A 19265-nucleotide genomic window follows, 5' to 3' on the forward strand; every position below is an offset into this window, starting at 1 on the left:
CGACTGAGAACCATGAGGACTGGTTGTACATACTAGTGGACGACTGAGAACCATGAGGACTGGTTTTACATACTAGTGGACGACTGAGAACCATGAGGACTGGTTGTACATACTAGTGGACGACTGAGAACCATGAGGACTGGTTGTACATACTAGTGGACGACTGAGAACCATGAGGACTGGTTGTACATACTAGTGGACGACTGAGAACCATGAGGACTGGTTGTACATACTAGTGGACGACTGAGAACCATGAGGACTGGTTTTACATATTAGTGAACGACTGAGAACCATGAGGACTGGTTGTACATACTAGTTGACGACTGAGAACCATGAGGACTGGTTTTACATACTAGTGGACGACTGAGAACCATGAGGACTGGTTGTACATACTAGTGGACGACTGAGAACCATGACGACTGGTTGTACATACTAGTGGACGACTGAGAACCATGAGGACTGGTTGTACATACTAGTGGACGACTGAGAACCATGACGACTGGTTGTACATACTAGTGGACGACTGAGAACCATGACGACTGGTTGTACATACTAGTGCACGACTGAGAACCATGAGGACTGGTTTTACATACTAGTGGACGACTGAGAACCATGAGGACTGGTTTTACATACTAGTGGACGACTGAGAACCATGAGGACTGGTTGTACATACTAGTGGACGATTGAGAACCATGAGGACTGGTTTTACATACTAGTGGACGACTGAGAACCATGAGGACTGGTTTTACATACTAGTGGACGACTGAGAACCATGAGGACTGGTTGTACATACTAGTGGACGACTGAGAACCATGAGGACTGGTTGTACATACTAGTGGACGACTGAGAACCATGAGGACTGGTTGTACATACCAGTGGACGACTGAGAACCATGAGGACTGGTTTTACATACTAGTGGACGACTGAGAACCATAAGGACTGGTTGTACATACTAGTGGACGACTGAGAACCGTGAGGACTGGTTTTACATACTAGTGGACGACTGAGAACCATGAGGACTGGTTGTACTTACTAGTGGACGACTGAGAACCATGAGGACTGGTTTTACATACTAGTGGACGACTGAGAACCATGAGGACTGGTTTTACATACTAGTGGACGACTGAGAACCATGAGGACTGGTTGTACATACTAGTGGACGACTGAGAACCATGAGGACTGGTTTTACATACTAGTGGACGACTGAGAACCATGAGGACTGGTTTTACATACTAGTGGACGACTGAGAACCATGAGGACTGGTTGTACATACTAGTGGACGACTGAGAACCATGAGGACTGATTGTACATACTAGTGGACGACTGAGAACCATGAGGACTGGTTGTACATACTAGTGGACGACTGAGAACCATGAGGACTGGTTTTACATACTAGTGGACGACTGAGAACCATAAGGACTGGTTGTACATACTAGTGGACGACTGAGAACCGTGAGGACTGGTTTTACATACTAGTGGACGACTGAGAACCATGAGGACTGGTTGTACATACTAGTGGACGACTGAGAACCATGAGGACTGGTTGTACATACTAGTGGACGACTGAGAACCATGAGGACTGGTTTTACATACTAGTGGACGACTGAGAACCATGAGGACTGGTTTTACATACTAGTGGACGACTGAGAACCATAAGGACTGGTTGTACATACTAGTGGACGACTGAGAACCGTGAGGACTGGTTTTACATACTAGTGGACGACTGAGAACCATGAGGACTGGTTGTACATATTAGTGGACGACTGAGAACCATGAGGACTGGTTTTTCATACTAGTGGACGACTAAGAACCATGAGGACTGGTTTTACATACTAGTGGACGACTGAGAACCATGAGGACTGGTTGTACATACTAGTGGACGACTGAGAATCATGAGGACTGGTTGTACATAATAGTGGACGACTGAGAACCAGGAGGACTGGTTTTACATACTAGTGGACGACTGAGAACCATGAGAACCGGTTTTACATACTAGTGGACGACTGAGAACCATGAGAACCGGTTTTACATACTAGTGGACGACTGAGAACCATGAGGACTGGTTTTACATACTAGTGGACGACTGAGAACCATGAGGACTGGTTTTACATACTAGTGGACGACTGAGAACCATGAGGACTGGTTGTACATACTAGTGGACGACTGAGAACCATGAGGACTGGTTTTACATACTAGTGGACGACTGAGAACCATGAGGACTGGTTGTACATACTAGTGGACGACTGAGAACCATGAGGACTGGTTGTACATGCTAATGGACGACTGAGAACCATGAGGACTGGTTTTACATACTAGTGGACGACTGAAAACCATGAGGACTGGTTGTACATACTAGTGGACGACTGAGAACCATGAGGACTGGTTTTACATACTAGTGGACGACTGAGAACCATGAGGACTGGTTGTACATACTAGTGGACGACTGAGAACCATGAGGACTGGTTTTACATACTAGTGGACGACTGAGAACCATGAGGACTGGTTGTACATACTAGTGGACGACTGAGAACCATGAGGACTGGTTGTACATACTAGTGGACGACTGAGAACCATGAGGACTGGTTTTACATACTAGTGGACGACTGAGAACCATGAGGACTGGTTTTACATACTAGTGGACGACTGAGTACCATGAGGACTGGTTGTACATACTAGTGGACGACTGAGAACCATGAGGACTGGTTTTACATACTAGTGGACGACTGAGAACCATGAGGACTGGTTTTACCATGAGGACTGGTTTTACACACTAGTGGACGACTGAGAACCATGAGGACTGGTTTTACCATGAGGACTGGTTTTACACACTAGTGGACTACTGAGAACCATGAGGACTGGTTTTACATACTAGTGGACGACTGAGAACCATGAGGACTGGTTGTACATACTAGTGGACTACTGAGAACCATGAGGACTGGTTGTACATACTAGTGGACGACTGAGAACCATGAGGACTGGTTGTACATACTAGTGGACGACTGAGAACCATGAGGACTGGTTTTACATACTAGTGGACGACTGAGAACCATGAGGACTGGTTGTACATACTAGTGGACGACTGAGAACCATGAGGACTGGTTTTACATACTAGTGGACGACTGAGAACCATGAGGACTGGTTGTACATACTAGTGGACGACTGAGAACCATGAGGACTGGTTGTACATACTAGTGGACGACTGAGAACCATGAGGACTGGTTTTACATACTAGTGGACGACTGAGAACCATGAGGACTGGTTTTACATACTAGTGGACGACTGAGAACCATGAGGACTGGTTGTACATACTAGTGGACGACTGAGAACCATGAGGACTGGTTTTACATACTAGTGGACGACTGAGAACCATGAGGACTGGTTTTACCATGAGGACTGGTTTTACACACTAGTGGACGACTGAGAACCAAGAGGACTGGTTGTACATACTAGTGGACGACTGAGAACCATGAGGACTGGTTTTACATACTAGTGGACGACTGAGAACCATGAGGACTGGTTGTACATACTAGTGGACGACTGAGAACCATGAGGACTGGTTTTTACATACTAGTGGACGATTGAGAACCATGAGGACTGGTTGTACATACTAGTGGACGACTGAGAACCATGAGGACTGGTTGTACATACTAGTGGACGACTGAGAACCATGAGGACTGGTTTTACATACTAGTGGACGACTGAGAACCATGAGAACCGGTTTTACATACTAGTGGACGACTGAGAACCATGAGAACCGGTTTTACATACTAGTGGACGACTGAGAACCATGAGGACTGGTTTTACATACTAGTGGACGACTGAGAACCATGAGGACTGGTTTTACATACTAGTGGACGACTGAGAACCATGAGGACTGGTTGTACATACTAGTGGACGACTGAGAACCATGAGGACTGGTTTTACATACTAGTGGACGACTGAGAACCATGAGGACTGGTTGTACATACTAGTGGACGACTGAGAACCTTGAGGACTGGTTGTACATGCTAGTGGACGACTGAGAACCATGAGGACTGGTTTTACATACTAGTGGACGACTGAGAACCATGAGGACTGGTTGTACATACTAGTGGACGACTGAGAACCATGAGGACTGGTTTTACATACTAGTGGACGACTGAGAACCATGAGGACTGGTTGTACATACTAGTGGACGACTGAGAACCATGAGGACTGGTTTTACATACTAGTGGACGACTGAGAACCATGAGGACTGGTTGTACATACTAGTGGACGACTGAGAACCATGAGGACTGGTTGTACATACTAGTGGACGACTGAGAACCATGAGGACTGGTTTTACATACTAGTGGACGACTGAGAACCATGAGGACTGGTTTTACATACTAGTGGACGACTGAGTACCATGAGGACTGGTTGTACATACTAGTGGACGACTGAGAACCATGAGGACTGGTTTTACATACTAGTGGACGACTGAGAACCATGAGGACTGGTTTTACCATGAGGACTGGTTTTACACACTAGTGGACGACTGAGAACCATGAGGACTGGTTTTACACACTAGTGGACGACTGAGAACCATGAGGACTGGTTTTACCATGAGGACTGGTTTTACACACTAGTGGACTACTGAGAACCATGAGGACTGGTTGTACATACTAGTGGACGACTGAGAACCATGAGGACTAGTTGTACATACTAGTGGACTACTGAGAACCATGAGGACTGGTTGTACATACTAGTGGACGACTGAGAACCATGAGGACTGGTTGTACATACTAGTGGACGACTGAGAACCATGAGGACTGGTTTTACATACTAGTGGACGACTGAGTACCATGAGGACTGGTTGTACATACTAGTGGACGACTGAGAACCATGAGGACTGGTTTTACATACTAGTGGACGACTGAGAACCATGAGGACTGGTTGTACATACTAGTGGACGACTGAGAACCATGAGGACTGGTTGTACATACTAGTGGACGACTGAGAACCATGAGGACTGGTTTTACATACTAGTGGACGACTGAGAACCATGAGGACTGGTTTTACATACTAGTGGACGACTGAGAACCATGAGGACTGGTTGTACATACTAGTGGACGACTGAGAACCATGAGGACTGGTTTTACATACTAGTGGACGACTGAGAACCATGAGGACTGGTTTTACCATGAGGACTGGTTTTACACACTAGTGGACGACTGAGAACCAAGAGGACTGGTTGTACATACTAGTGGACGACTGAGAACCATGAGGACTGGTTTTACATACTAGTGGACGACTGAGAACCATGAGGACTGGTTGTACATACTAGTGGACGACTGAGAACCATGAGGACTGGTTTTTACATACTAGTGGACGATTGAGAACCATGAGGACTGGTTGTACATACTAGTGGACGACTGGGAACCATGAGGACTGGTTTTACATACTAGTGGACGACTGAGAACCATGAGGACTGGTTGTACATATTAGTGGACGACTGAGAACCATGAGGACTGGTTGTACATACTAGTGGACGACTGAGAACCATGAGGACTGGTTTTACATACTAGTGGACGACTGAGAACCATGAGGACTGGTTTTACATACTCGTGGACGACTGAGAACCATGAGGACTGGTTGTACATACTAGTGGACGACTGAGAACCATGAGGACTGGTTTTACATACTAGTGGACGACTGAGAGCCATGAGGACTGGTTTTACCATGAGGACTGGTTTTACACACTAGTGGACGACTGAGAACCATGAGGACTGGTTTTACACACTAGTGGACGACTGAGAACCATGAGGACTGGTTTTACCATGAGGACTGGTTTTACACACTAGTGGACTACTGAGAACCATGAGGACTGGTTTTACATACTAGTGGACGACTGAGAACCATGAGGACTGTTTGTACATACTAGTGGACGACTGAGAACCATGAGGACTGGTTGTACATACTAGTGGACGACTGAGAACCATGAGGACTGGTTTTACATACTAGTGGACGACTGAGAACCATGAGGACTGGTTGTACATACTAGTGGACGACTGAGAACCATGAGGACTGGTTTTACATACTAGTGGACGACTGAGAACCATGAGGACTGGTTGTACATACTAGTGGACGACTGAGAACCATGAGGACTGGTTTTACATACTAGTGGACGACTGAGAACCATGAGGACTGATTTTACCATGAGGACTGGTTTTACACACTAGTGGACGACTGAGAACCATGAGGACTGGTTTTACACACTAGTGGACGACGAGTTGCAGCCCAGCCACCGTGGAGAGAAGACGTCGTCGTTCCCGCTCTTCAGCTGAGCAACTCTGAACACTGTTGCTCGAGAATTTACTTGGGTTATCCTGAGTAGTTCTTCACCAGAGCTGAGAGGAGACTTGCTTGCAGTCACTTCGAGCCCCATCCCATCAAGAGGGTAAGGCTGTGACTTGCTTGCTTGTTCACCCCTCTCATCCCCATCCCCCCATCCTTCCCCATCCTCCCCTCACCCATACAACAACACTGGCCCACACACTTAACACACTACATACATTGCTATCCTTCTGACTGTCCTATCTTCTTTTTCGGCAACTTCGCTTTGGCGAGTTAACACAAGGCATTTTGACCATCTGGTAGTCCGTGTGGTTTTTTAAAATCCAGCCGATCTTTGCCTTGGGCCCTTTCCCCCCACTACTCGAGGGTAGGCTATCTTAGGGGCTGACCTTCATAAGTCAGCTGAAATAGGATGTTAGGCTAACATTAAGGAAAGATACCTTTTTGTTAAGCAACTCCTCTGCCAGATGCACCTTCCCAGGTATCATGGCGAGGATTCGTGTAAGATTACGTATCAATGGAAATCAAATGTCCATGAAAGACATTCTCAATTGTATTTGCTCGAACTCAACTGTTGCTCCAGTGGATGTTTTTAAAACCCACGTTGGAGCAGTACTTCTCCTCTCTTCAGAAGAAGAGTTACTTCAACTACTAAAGCATGATGTCTTGGATAAACTGAAGACTTCTGGTGTTATCCCAGTTGCACCTGACAGCTATCAAGCTCAGAGGACTGTGTTTGTGGCCAGAATCAACAGTTTTATTAAACAAAGCACTGCTAATGAAATTGTTGATAACATTAATACCGAGAATTCTGACCTTAGGGCTGTAGAAGCACATAAATTCTCGAATACCAACAACAATAAGGTAACTTTAAAATTAATACTCGAGACACCTGAGGAGGCCAAACTTGTGTGTCAAAATGGCTTCAAATGTTTCAGTACCAGATGTACATCTGACCAAATTTCTATGGAACGCTTTGTCAGTGTGACACAATGTTTCAAGTGTTATGCCTTTGGTCATAACAACAACAAATGCAGTACACAAGGGCAAATTTGTAGCATTTGCTCTGACCAACATTCGTATCGTGATTGTACCAATAAAAATACACCTAAATGTGTCCTCTGTAATGGAAAACATCATGCTGTTTCTGCTATTTGTCCTGAAAGAAAAAAGGAAATGCAGAAAATTCTTGACGCCAAGAAACTATCCACTTCTAAGAAGACCACTCCTCAGGCACCGCCAACCATGTCCCAAGCTTCCTTCCCAGCTCTGCCTGGATCAAGTGGGACTCCTCAGGTCTCTACCAATGGTTCCAATGTTTGGAATTCTGCCCCTCTTGGAGCGCCCCAATCTAACCCTCACTTACAACAGACACAACAACAAGGTTCAGTCGCATCTCATGTGTCTCAGGTATCCACAGATGGGGATATAACGAGAGCACAACTAATGTACTTGGTGGCCAAAGACACAGCTGGTGGTGATATTCAACTCTGCTCTCGTGTTTTGAATGATCTCTTAATGGCTAATGGGATCACTCCCATCATTATCCCTGAAAATGTGAAGGCCATTATGACCCAGCCTTCTCATAACAAGAAGTATGTACCATACTCTACATCTAAAAATAAGCCTAAGTCATCCCTGGTCCAGGGATCGCCCTCCTCGCAAACCCAGGTTGACAACTCCTCTCAACCCGATAAGTCAACACCTGAACATAACAATGCCCCAGAAAGTGGTGCCTACTCTCCCGCTATTGTAGCTGATCCTGTTGAACAGGAACTTTCCCAAGGTAACTCACCTTGCCTATCTAATATTCCCTTGGAGCCTACACAGTCTCCCATTAACTCTCACGAGCCTCTGCTTCCTGAAACTGAGAATAGCATACCTCAGTTTTATGATGATGACTCTAACGACTCTAATGATTCTAATGAGTCTGTTAATATTACTGCCTCTAGTGAAGATGATGGCATTTTTAATACACAAGCATCCACGCAAAAGTTCCCTCTTCCCCTTGACGAGTCCAGCAGGGATAGTGTAGATACAACACATAACATTACTTGCAGGCGTTCAGAACGCAGTGTACGAGCGAAGAATAAGCAATAATGGGGATTACAATTTTCCAACTTAATGTTCAACATTTCTTTAATAACCGTTACCTTCTTGAGGTTGAACTACATAACTACAATCCCGATGTTATACTTTTGAACGAGACAGCTGCAAGAGTTGATCAACATATTAAATTACGTGGATACTGTACTGTGGAGAAATCGAAAGGACCCTTTAGTGGTGTAGCCATCTTGGTTAAATTAGGATATACATTTAAAAATATTCATGTGGATGAAGATAACATTCTTGCAATAGAACTAACAACGTCGCATGGACAACTAGTGATAGGAACTGGATATTTTCCCCCGAGACAACAATATATAGAGTCAATTCCTCTACATAGGATATTAAGCAGAAATATTCCAACAATTCTAGCTGGAGATTTTAATGCTCATCACCCTGCCCTGTTCAACTGTGGAGCTGGTATTCCACTGGGTGACTTAAAAGGAAAACAACTCTTTAATATCATGACAGCTAGAAACTTGTCATTTCAAGGCCCATTCTTCAAATCGTACATTGGACCTCATCCGGGAACACCAGATATAGTACTGACAAACAGAGACTGTGACATCTTTCACTGTCGTATATCTCCTGGTGGAAATGTAGGATCTGACCATATCCCTGTTATAATACAACTACAAACTTCTCCATTTAGAATACCTGTAACTCCTAAACCCAATCTTAACACCCTAGGATTTGACCCCTTCAGGGCATATCTGGGTGAAGATGAAATTGTGTCTTTGGAAAATCTACCTTCCAGTGCAATTGATGATGCAATCAGGTCCCTGCACAATCAAATAATTGAAGCTACCAATGCAACTTGCCAATTAGCTTCCACAAAGATATACCAACAATATAAACCTACTAGAGAAATTAGAGACACTTTAAGAAATTATCAAGCAGAATGTCGAAGGCATCTTCAAACGCGACAACCACCAGCAGCTACACTGCACCGATTAAGGCACGAATTAATTAACATGATTAGTCAACACAAACGAGACATATGGAAATTTCTAGTTCTTCAAGCTAATCAATATAAACGTGAACCAGCAAAATTTTGGAGTAAGATCCGACAACTTTTAGGGGCAAAGCACAAGGCTCCTAACTACCTAGTTCATACCTTCACTGATGAGGATGATGAAGATGTTGAAATTAAACTTGACGATCCACAGGACCAGGCTAATTTGATGGGTGATGTATGGGAGAAAATTCTCTCTCACAATAACAGTCGTCAATTTAATAATAATCATTATCAGTTAGTAAATGAATGGAGAGATGAGAACTTGGATGATCTACAACCACTACCTACCATCGATACTTCAACTCTTGAAGATACCCACCCGCTTACTAGACCTATTACATTACTAGAGATAAGTCAGGTTATTGGAAGAATGAGAAATAGAGCCCCTGGCCTCTCTGGAATAACAATGAAACAAATAAAGTACCTACCTAGAAATTGCAAACAGTCCTTGGTAAATATCTTTAATGCCATCTTGGCCTCAGGACATTTTCCAGTTGTTTTTAAGACTGCTAGAATGATCTTTCTTGCTAAGCCCAATAAAGACATCCACCAACCTGGGAACTATAGACCTATATCTTTACTTGAAGTCACTGGAAAAGTTCTTGAGAAAGTCATTTCCAACAGATTGAATTACTATATGGAGTTTAATCACTTGTTTACTGAAAAACAATTTGGCTTTAGAACACATAGAGGTACCAATCATGCAATAAATGTTATTTTTGACACTGTAGCAAGTCTAAAACAGCAGGGCAATCTTGCCTTAATTGCCACCAGAGATGTTCATAAAGCTTTTGATAGCTTATGGCATGATGGCCTTATATACAAACTCATTGACCTACCAGACCATAACTGGACTTTTCTCAGAGTAATTTATAATTTCTTAACTCAAAGAAAAATCATTCCCACCTTTCATGGCAAGTCGACAGAACCTTTTATACCGACGGCTGGTGTCCCACAAGGTTCTTGTCTCAGTCCACTTCTGTTTAACATTTATGTGAATGACCTTCCTCAACCAGAGTTTAATGACACAATTGTGACACAGTTTGCAGATGATGTTATTCATGTCGTCTCATCAACTCCAGTAACAGGAAAATACAAGTATGAGAGAGTCATAGAAAAGATGAATATTGAACTTCGTCGAACATCTAATTGGGAGAAGAAATGGAGAATTACGACTAATCCTGACAAGGTCCTTGTTAGCACGATAGGATGTTTTGCATCAACCATTGAAGATAAAGGGGGTATCTCCATCAGAGATACACCTGTAGCCATTAGAAACCCTAACAAGATCTTGGGATATGAAATAGACAGGCTGCTCCACTCAACATCTCATGTAACTAAAAAGATCAACACAGCCAAAGCCGGTCTTAGCAGACTCTTTCGATTCAATCAAGCCCCTCAACATGTCAAAAAACATCTGTATAAAATGATAATAAGACCTATACTTGAATACCCTTGTGTCCCAATGTCATTAACAACAAAGACCAACATGCTACGGTTACAAAGGGTCCAGAATAGAGCTCTTCGCTTTATTACCGATACCAGGAGGAGAGACAGAGTTAAAATGGCAGATTTACACACACAACAAGACATTACTGCCATAAATGTACGCATTGACACTCTAAAAAAGAAACAACTTTATACAATGCAAGAACTATACATGCCAGATAGAGAACATCCTATACAAGTGATAAATACCACCGATTACACCATCAATACTCCGCCTCACAGGACTCAAAGAATGACTCTCCCACAGAGGGTTCGTCGTTTTATTCATAAAGATGATTACCCTCGACCCATGATTTTGAGTAACTTACCTGACGAAGAAGATTGGATACCACCAGAACCCTTCTATGTATACTGAGAAATCATCGCCCCCAATTAGGGAGACATCTTAAATAACTTTCTAATGTAAAATTATGCTATTGACTATTGTTGGACACCACCATTAAGAAGCTATTGTCACGAGCTTAAATCCGGCCAGAAAATTATTGCCTTTCTTGTTGTATAAATATCCGTTGTGCAATCGCGAAAAAAAAAAAAAAAAAAAAAAAAAAAAAAAAAAAAAAAAAAAAAAAAAAAAAAAAAAAAAAAATTGCACCTTGTATAACTACTACCAATTCAGAGTCATGTAGTTATATACCTATTATATCTATGTGACTCTGATGGGTTAGTATTATACCTCTTAAAGAATATCTTATTAATTCACATACACTTTTTAATTTGCACCAAAGTGGTTGGGCCACTTACCTTTTATATCCTACCTCTCCCCCCCCTCCCACCATTTTCCAATATTTCCATCCTTACCCATCCTTCTTCCTTACCCATCTTACCAAAGCTCTGGTCATCAGATGAAGAAGTGGACGACTGAGAACCATGAGGACTGGTTTTACCATGAGGACTGGTTTTACACACTAGTGGACTACTGAGAACCATGAGGACTGGTTTTACACACTAGTGGACAACTGAGAACCATGAGGACTGGTTTTACACACTAGTGGACGACTGAGAACCATGAGGACTGGTTTTACACACTAGTGGACTACTGAGAACCATGAGGACTGGTTTTACACACTAGTGGACGACTGAGAACCATGAGGACTGGTTTTACATACTAGTGGACGACTGAGAACCATGAGGACTGGTTTTACACACTAGTGGACGACTGAGAACCATGAGGACTGGTTTTACATACTAGTGGACGACTGAGAACCATGAGGACTGGTTTTACATACTAGTGGACGACTGAGAACCATGAGGACTGGTTGTACATACTAGTGGACGAGTGAGAACCATGAGGACTGGTTTTACATACTAGTGGACGACTGAGAACCATGAGGACTGGTTTTACCATGAGGACTGGTTTTACACACTAGTGGACGACTGAGAACCATGAGGACTGGTTTTACACACTAGTGGACGACTGAGAACCATGAGGACTGGTTTTACCATGAGGACTGGTTTTACCATGAGGACTGGTTTTACACACTAGTGGACGACTGAGAACCATGAGGACTGGTTTTACACACTAGTGGACGTCTGAGAACCATGAGGACTGGTTTTACACACTAGTGGACGACTGAGAACCATGAGGACTGGTTTTACACACTAGTGGACGTCTGAGAACCATGAGGACTGGTTTTACACACTAGTGGACGTCTGAGAACCATGAGGACTGGTTTTCAAGGAAAAGGGAAAATGAGAATGTGGCATCTCTGCTTTATAATCAAAACCAAGTTACTGTGAAACACGTTAGTTACTCTGCTATGACAGAGGAAATGTTAGAGCATTGCAATATTTTATTAAATGTCTGAATAAGTCTAATTTTCATAAATTTGTTGGATTTTTTAGATAAAAATTACCTCCTAAACGGCTTAAGGGAAATGTATAATAAAAATAAATGCCGCAGATTTTAGGAGTAGACTTTCGGTATCATACCCAATTTTCTTATTGCTCCAGAAAAATAAATTGGATACTACAAATTATTGGAATGGATAGAAATAGGTATTTTCCAATTTTTGCGCGGAAATCAATATTCCAGTTTATATGATAAAGTGGTAAATAGGACTTAGCCAGTAAAAGTGCAGACTTTCCTTTCCTAAGTAAGTTAATAAGTTTATTCAGGTATACACAAATACAGTTACATAGATTATCATACATAGCAGCATATGTGTAGAGAACCTGGGATGACCCAAGAAAGTTAGACAGAATGATTTATTTCCATTGGGATTCTTTATTTAAGACACACCATCGCAGGAAGTTTGAAGCTGATCTGAAGACGCATTCTACTGCTATTGCATGGAAACCACCAATTTCCCATTTTATTATATTGCTAGTAAACTGTACTGAAACTATCTCTTGGTTAGATGCCGCAGCGTTTAAAATTTTTTAACCATGAGGCGCACCAAGGTTATTACACAGAAAAACAAGTCTCACACAAATTTAAAAATAAAACTGTCACCTACGCAGTCAAACAACAATTTTAATAATAATAATAATAATAATAATAATAATAATAATAATAATAATAATAATGTCTTTATTTACTACCAGTACATGTACAAGGTATACAGACCAGGTATACAGACGAAAGCAAAAGACTTGGCAGACGATGCAACATCCCCCCAATGAAAAGCAGGTGTGTCACTAGCACGTTAAGAGACCATACAATAAGTGTCAGGGGCCCGAGACTGTTCAGTTGCCTCCCAGCATACATAAGGGGGATTACCAACAGACCCCTGGCAGTCTTCAAGCTGGCACTGGACAAGCACCTAAAGTCGGTTCCTGACCAGCCGGGCTGTGGCTCGTACGTTGGTTTGCGTGCAGCCAGCAGTAACAGCCTGGTTGATCAGGCTCTGATCCACCAGGAGGCCTGGTCACAGACCGGGCCGCGGGGGCGTTGACCCCCGGAACTCTCTACAGGTAAACTCCAGGTAAACCATAGCTGACATCAATGACATACTGCTATATAGAAAGCCGTTTGTTATGCAGAGCATTTCTGGAAAATTAGGTCAGTTTTGTCCCAGGATGCGACCCACACCAGTCGAACTACACCCATTTACCCATTTTACTAATGGTGAACATAGACAGCCGGTGTAAGGAAACACGTCCAATGTTTTCACCCTTGCCGGGAATCGAACCCGGACACCTCAGTGTGTGAAGCGAGAGCTTTGCCTACCAGGCCACGAGCCGCGAGTTAAATTAAGTAAAATACACGAACTCTGAAAGTTTGAAGGTGGTCAGAAGAGGCATTCTCAGTATCACCCGGCAACTGATAGTGTTGCTTCATAATGTTATAAAAGCCAGACCTTCCTCTTGGAACGATGCATCAACTCTGGAAGCTTGAAGCAGACCAGAGGAAGTGTTCTCATATCCCCGGCCGGGATTGAACCCGCGGTCATAGAGTCTCAAAACTCCAGCCCGTCGCGTTAGCCACTAGACCAGCTAGCCACAATAAGATTCTTATTGTGGCTAGCTGGTCTAGTGGCTAACGCGACGGGCTGGAGTTTTGAGATTCTATGACCAAGTGTTCTCATATTATGGACGAAAACACTGGAGGAAGGAAAGATGGGAAACATTGACAACCATTACAGGTTTAACCTTATCATGGAATACCTCATTAGAACAATTATCATTTAGATGTAATTATAGAAAATAGCTGCTGTATCAACTGTCTGGGTCCATTGTTCAGTGCAGTGACTTTAGAGAAGTTTTAGATATTTAAAGAGATATAATTATTAAGTTTCCACATTAAACTTCGCTTATCTAGTGTCAAGAACCTAAGAAAATTTTGATAACAAGGTCCTACACATGTTTATGGGTAATATGTATGACCAGCCGGGCTGTGGCTCGTACGTTGGTTTGCGTGCAGCCAGCAGCAACAGCCTGGTTGATCAGGCTCTGATCCACCAGGAGGCCTGGTCACAGACCGGGCCGCGGGGGCGTTGACCCCCGGAACTCTCTCCAGGTAAACTCCAGGTAATTATTTAGAGAATAAAATGTAAATGTTTTGATTCATCACAGACGAAGCAAAATAAATTAGTTACTCGTTGGAGAAGCCAACTTGAAACTTTCTCTAATTTTATTATAACATAAAAATATAGAAATACATACCCTCTTCTTAAATATTTATAGTTAAAAAAATATAATATATTCGTCCACAACCCAATGAAAATTGAGCTATACAGTGTTATGGTAGATTATAATAAGCTGACAGTAATGTTTCCTTGGCAGGTGTTATTGCGTCAACGAAAATGGTGCAAGATTGTTTGGTGAGGGATCTATCTCTGACCAGGACATGATCAACTGTGGTGAGTCTAATAACCAGTTATTGTACTTTAACAGATCAACAACAATCTTCCTTCCATTGGTTTACATAACCCTTGTTGCAGAGGCTCAATTTCCATTTGAAAATTAGTCCCTTTGTTCCAAAAGTTTCTTGTTTTTTTATATCAGCTGGTACAAGGATAAAGAATCTTGGACTACGGATATTCACACACAGTTCTCAAAATGTGAATAAAACACCTATAGTTTAAACGTGATTTATTTTACACTTCCGCATTTTTCCTCTGCAGCAAACTGGTATTGTAATTTGTAAATAAGGTATCTGACCTTCAGTGTCTTATATCGTTACTACATATACATGCATATATATATATATATATATATATATATATATATATATATATATATATATATATATATATATATATATATATATATATATATATATATATATATATATATATATATATATATACCACTGTGAAAGAATAGCAAAATTCCAAGTGCTTTCGTGACTTCTCACATTATCAAGGAACTATTATGGACTAAACATCAAAGGCATACAAAGGGTCAAGACTACACCTCACCATCACATCCCACAACAAAGCAACACCTCACACACGCGTGACGACACCCGACTCTGTGAAACCCACCTAATACTCTGCCCAAGAATTTAGATTTATTACTTGTCTAATGTATCATTAAATTCTTCCCAAATTTTATTAAATATAAATAAATCCAATTCATATAAACCAAAGGAAATATTCATATTATTTTCAAAACAGCTTTTTATGAAACATTATTCAATTATATTCTAATCGATCATGGATTTGCTTGAAACAACTTTCTCAGCCTTTTGAAAATCATCAAGTGGAACTTTTACAAAACTTCCAGTTGATGATTTATTAAGTTTCTTAACTTAAACTTATTAAACTTATTAAACTTTGCATTGCTGATGCAAAATTTGTATTTTTTGATAAGTTTTATATTCAGAAGTTTGGCATGGTTATAGGAAATCCTCTTTCACCTATTCTTAGTAACTTATACAATCCTCCCTAATAGAGCTAAATGGTTCAGATATCTTGATGATATTTCGTGTCTTATGCCTAAGAATGTAGATATAAACCATTTCCTTGTTAAATTAAATAGCTTAGCCCATTCTATATTATTATTATTATAATCAAAAAGAAGCGCTAAGCCACAAGGGCTATACAGCGCTGCAGGGTAGGGAAGGAAGCGAGGGTATTGGGCGGCAGAAGGGGGGAGGGATGATCAGTAGGTTACAGAAAATGGCAGGGCAGGGGATAGTGCGGGGGTAGAGGGTAGCAAGAGATTGAGGTAGAAAGTTCTGAAGTTATCAGAGTTTGTGAAGTCAGTTGTTGTCAAGAAGTCAATGAGAGAGTCCGGATGAAAGGTGGGTCCATCAGCGAGAAGGGAAGGTAAAGAGAGAGCAGTGGAGCGAAGATGATGACAGAGGTAAATTATGCTTGCTCGTTGATAAAGTGGGCAGTCTAACAGAATGTGGTTGACTGATGATGGAACCTGACAATTCTCACAGAGAGGAGCAGGGCGCCTCTCCATGAGACATCCATGAGTAAGACGAGTATGGCCAATGCGAAGACGGGAGACAGTAGTCTCTCAACCTCGACACTGGTGACAAGAAGATGGCCAGTAACCTATACTCGGTTTAATAGATTGAAGTTTGTTACCGAGCAGAGTAGACCAACGTTGTTGCCAACGGGTGTGAAGGTGGGTAGCTATTGCAGCAAAATAGTCCATAAATGGAATACCTCTGTATGAAACTGGTAGGTCATGTACTGCTGACCGCGCAGCAGTGTCTGTCTATTCATTACCCTGTACGTCAACATGACCAGGGACCCAACAAAAAACAATATCTTTATGCTTGGTAAAGATGCGGGGTAGCCAAAGTTGGATACGGAGGACTAAGGGGTGAGGTGTATCAAATTTCTGTATAGCCTGTAAAGCACTAAGGGAGTCTGAGACAACCACAAATGATGACACAGGCATAGATGCAATACGGATAAGTGCTGCAAGAATGGCATACAATTCAGCAGTAAAAATACTAGCCGAAGATAGTAAATGCCCTCGTACGACGCTGTCCGGAAACACTGCTGCGAATCCTATGCCGTCAAAAGACTTAGAGCCATCTGTGTACACTGCAATTGCATGAGAATGAGAGTGGAAGTGGTCAAGAAAAAGAGAGCGGGAAGTGACCGTAGACAATTGGGCTTTCGAGCAAGGGAGAGAGCAAGAACAGACTCGAACAGCTGGAGCTGCCCAGGGGGGTAGGGAAAAGTGAGATGCTACATGAACATAGAAAGGTGGTAATTGAAGAGAAGACAAGAGCGAATGTAGGCGAAGAGAGAAGGGACGGAGTAAACAGGGGCGGTGAACAAATAAAGAAATGTCTACTAATATCAGTGACCATTCTATAAATGGAAGGGTTGCGGAGATCATGAGAGCATACATAGTAAGGCAATGGGCATCACGACAATCAGATAAGGATGGAACGTTCGCTTCTGCATAGAGGCTCTCAACAGGGGAAGAGCGAAAAGCACCAAGGCATAAACGTAATCCTTGGTGATGAATGGGGTTAAGGCTAGAGAGAGTAGCAAGAGAGGCCGCTGAATAGATCTGATCACCATAATTAAGTTTCGATAAAATGAGGGTGGAATGTAGGTCAAGGAGAGTTCGACGATCAGCCCCCCATGAAAGATGAGCAAGGGTTTAAAGAAGGTTCAGTCGGCTGTGACAAGTTGCCTTCAGAGAGGTAATGTGAGGTTTCCAGGATAACCTACGGTCAAAGAGGAGGCCCAGAAACATGACTGTATCACGTTCAGGGATACGGGAGCCATAGAGGTACAAAGGATGATCGGAGATGACAGAGCGTCTAGTGAAAGTAATTTGGTGAGTTTTGGTACTGGAAAATTTAAACCCATGTGTCGTGGCCCAATTGGAAACACGGTCGACCGCATGCTGGAGAGAGCCCATTCTATAAACTTTACTGTTGAGTTCGAAGCAAATAACTCATTGCTTTTTCTAGATGTTTTAATTATTAAGGGTAACAATGATCTGAAATTTAAAATTTACAGAAAACCTACAAATAACTGTTCCTATGTACACTATTATTCTACATATCAATGTTTTTGAGAGCTTTGCGTATTTGTAGTCCAGAGTTCATAGATGAAGAAATATCCAAAATTTATGAAATAGCTAATGATCTGAAATACCTGGAGTTTACCTGGGCAGAGTTCCGGGGGTCAACGCCCCAGCGGCCCGGTCTGTGACCAGGCCTCCTGGTGGATCAGAGCCTGATCAACCAGGCTGTTACTGCTGGCTGCACGCAAACCAACGTACGAGCCACAGCCCGGCTGGTCAGGTACCGACTTTAGGTGCTTGTCCAGTGCCAGCTTGAAGACTGCCAGGGGTGTGTTGGTAATCCCCCTTATGTATGCTGGCAGTTGAACAGTCTCGGGCCCCTGACACTTACTGTATGGTCTCATAACGTGCTAGTGACACCCCTGCTTTTCATTTGGGGGATGTTGCATCGTCTGCCAAGTCTTTTGCTTTTGTAGTGAGTGATTTTCGTGTGCAAGTTCGGTACTAGTCCCTCTAGGATTTTCCAGGTGTATGTAATCATGTATCTCTCCCGCCTGCCTTCCAGGGAATACAGGTTTAGGAACCTCAAGCACTCTCAGTAATTGAGGTGTTTTATCTCCGTTATGCACGCCGTGAAGGTTCTCTGTACATTTTCTAGGTCAGCAATTTCACCTGCCTTGAAAGGTGCTGTTAGTGTGCAGCAATATTCCAGCCTAGATAGAACAAGTGACCTGAAGAGTGTCATCATGGGCTTGGCATCCCTAGTTTTGAAGGTTCTCATTATCCATCCTGTCATTTTTCTAGCAGATGCGATTGATACAATGTTATGGTCCTTGAAGGTGAGATCCTCCGACATGATCACTCCCAGGTCTTTGACGATGGTGTTTTGCTCTATTTTGTGGCCAGAATTTGTTTTGTACTC

The 19265-nt window shown here is 42.5% G+C and overlaps 1 protein-coding gene across 2 annotated transcripts in view; it reads left to right on the forward strand.

Moving 5' to 3' along the window:
* Positions 1–15371, forward strand: part of LOC128686551 (RNA-directed DNA polymerase from mobile element jockey) — a 130542-nt gene extending 115171 nt beyond the window's left edge. For both annotated transcript variants that reach the window (XM_070084341.1, XM_070084342.1), the window contains exon 6: positions 15173–15371. In XM_070084341.1, coding sequence (XP_069940442.1) covers positions 15173–15356 — 184 coding nt within the window. In that variant the 3' untranslated portion in view covers positions 15357–15371. The remainder of the gene's footprint in view (positions 1–15172) is intronic.
* Positions 15372–19265: the final 3894 nt, after the last annotated feature.

The sequence above is a fragment of the Cherax quadricarinatus genome, chromosome 12 (genome assembly GCF_038502225.1).
Source record: "Cherax quadricarinatus isolate ZL_2023a chromosome 12, ASM3850222v1, whole genome shotgun sequence".
In the NCBI taxonomy this organism is placed as follows: Eukaryota; Metazoa; Arthropoda; class Malacostraca; order Decapoda; family Parastacidae; genus Cherax; species Cherax quadricarinatus.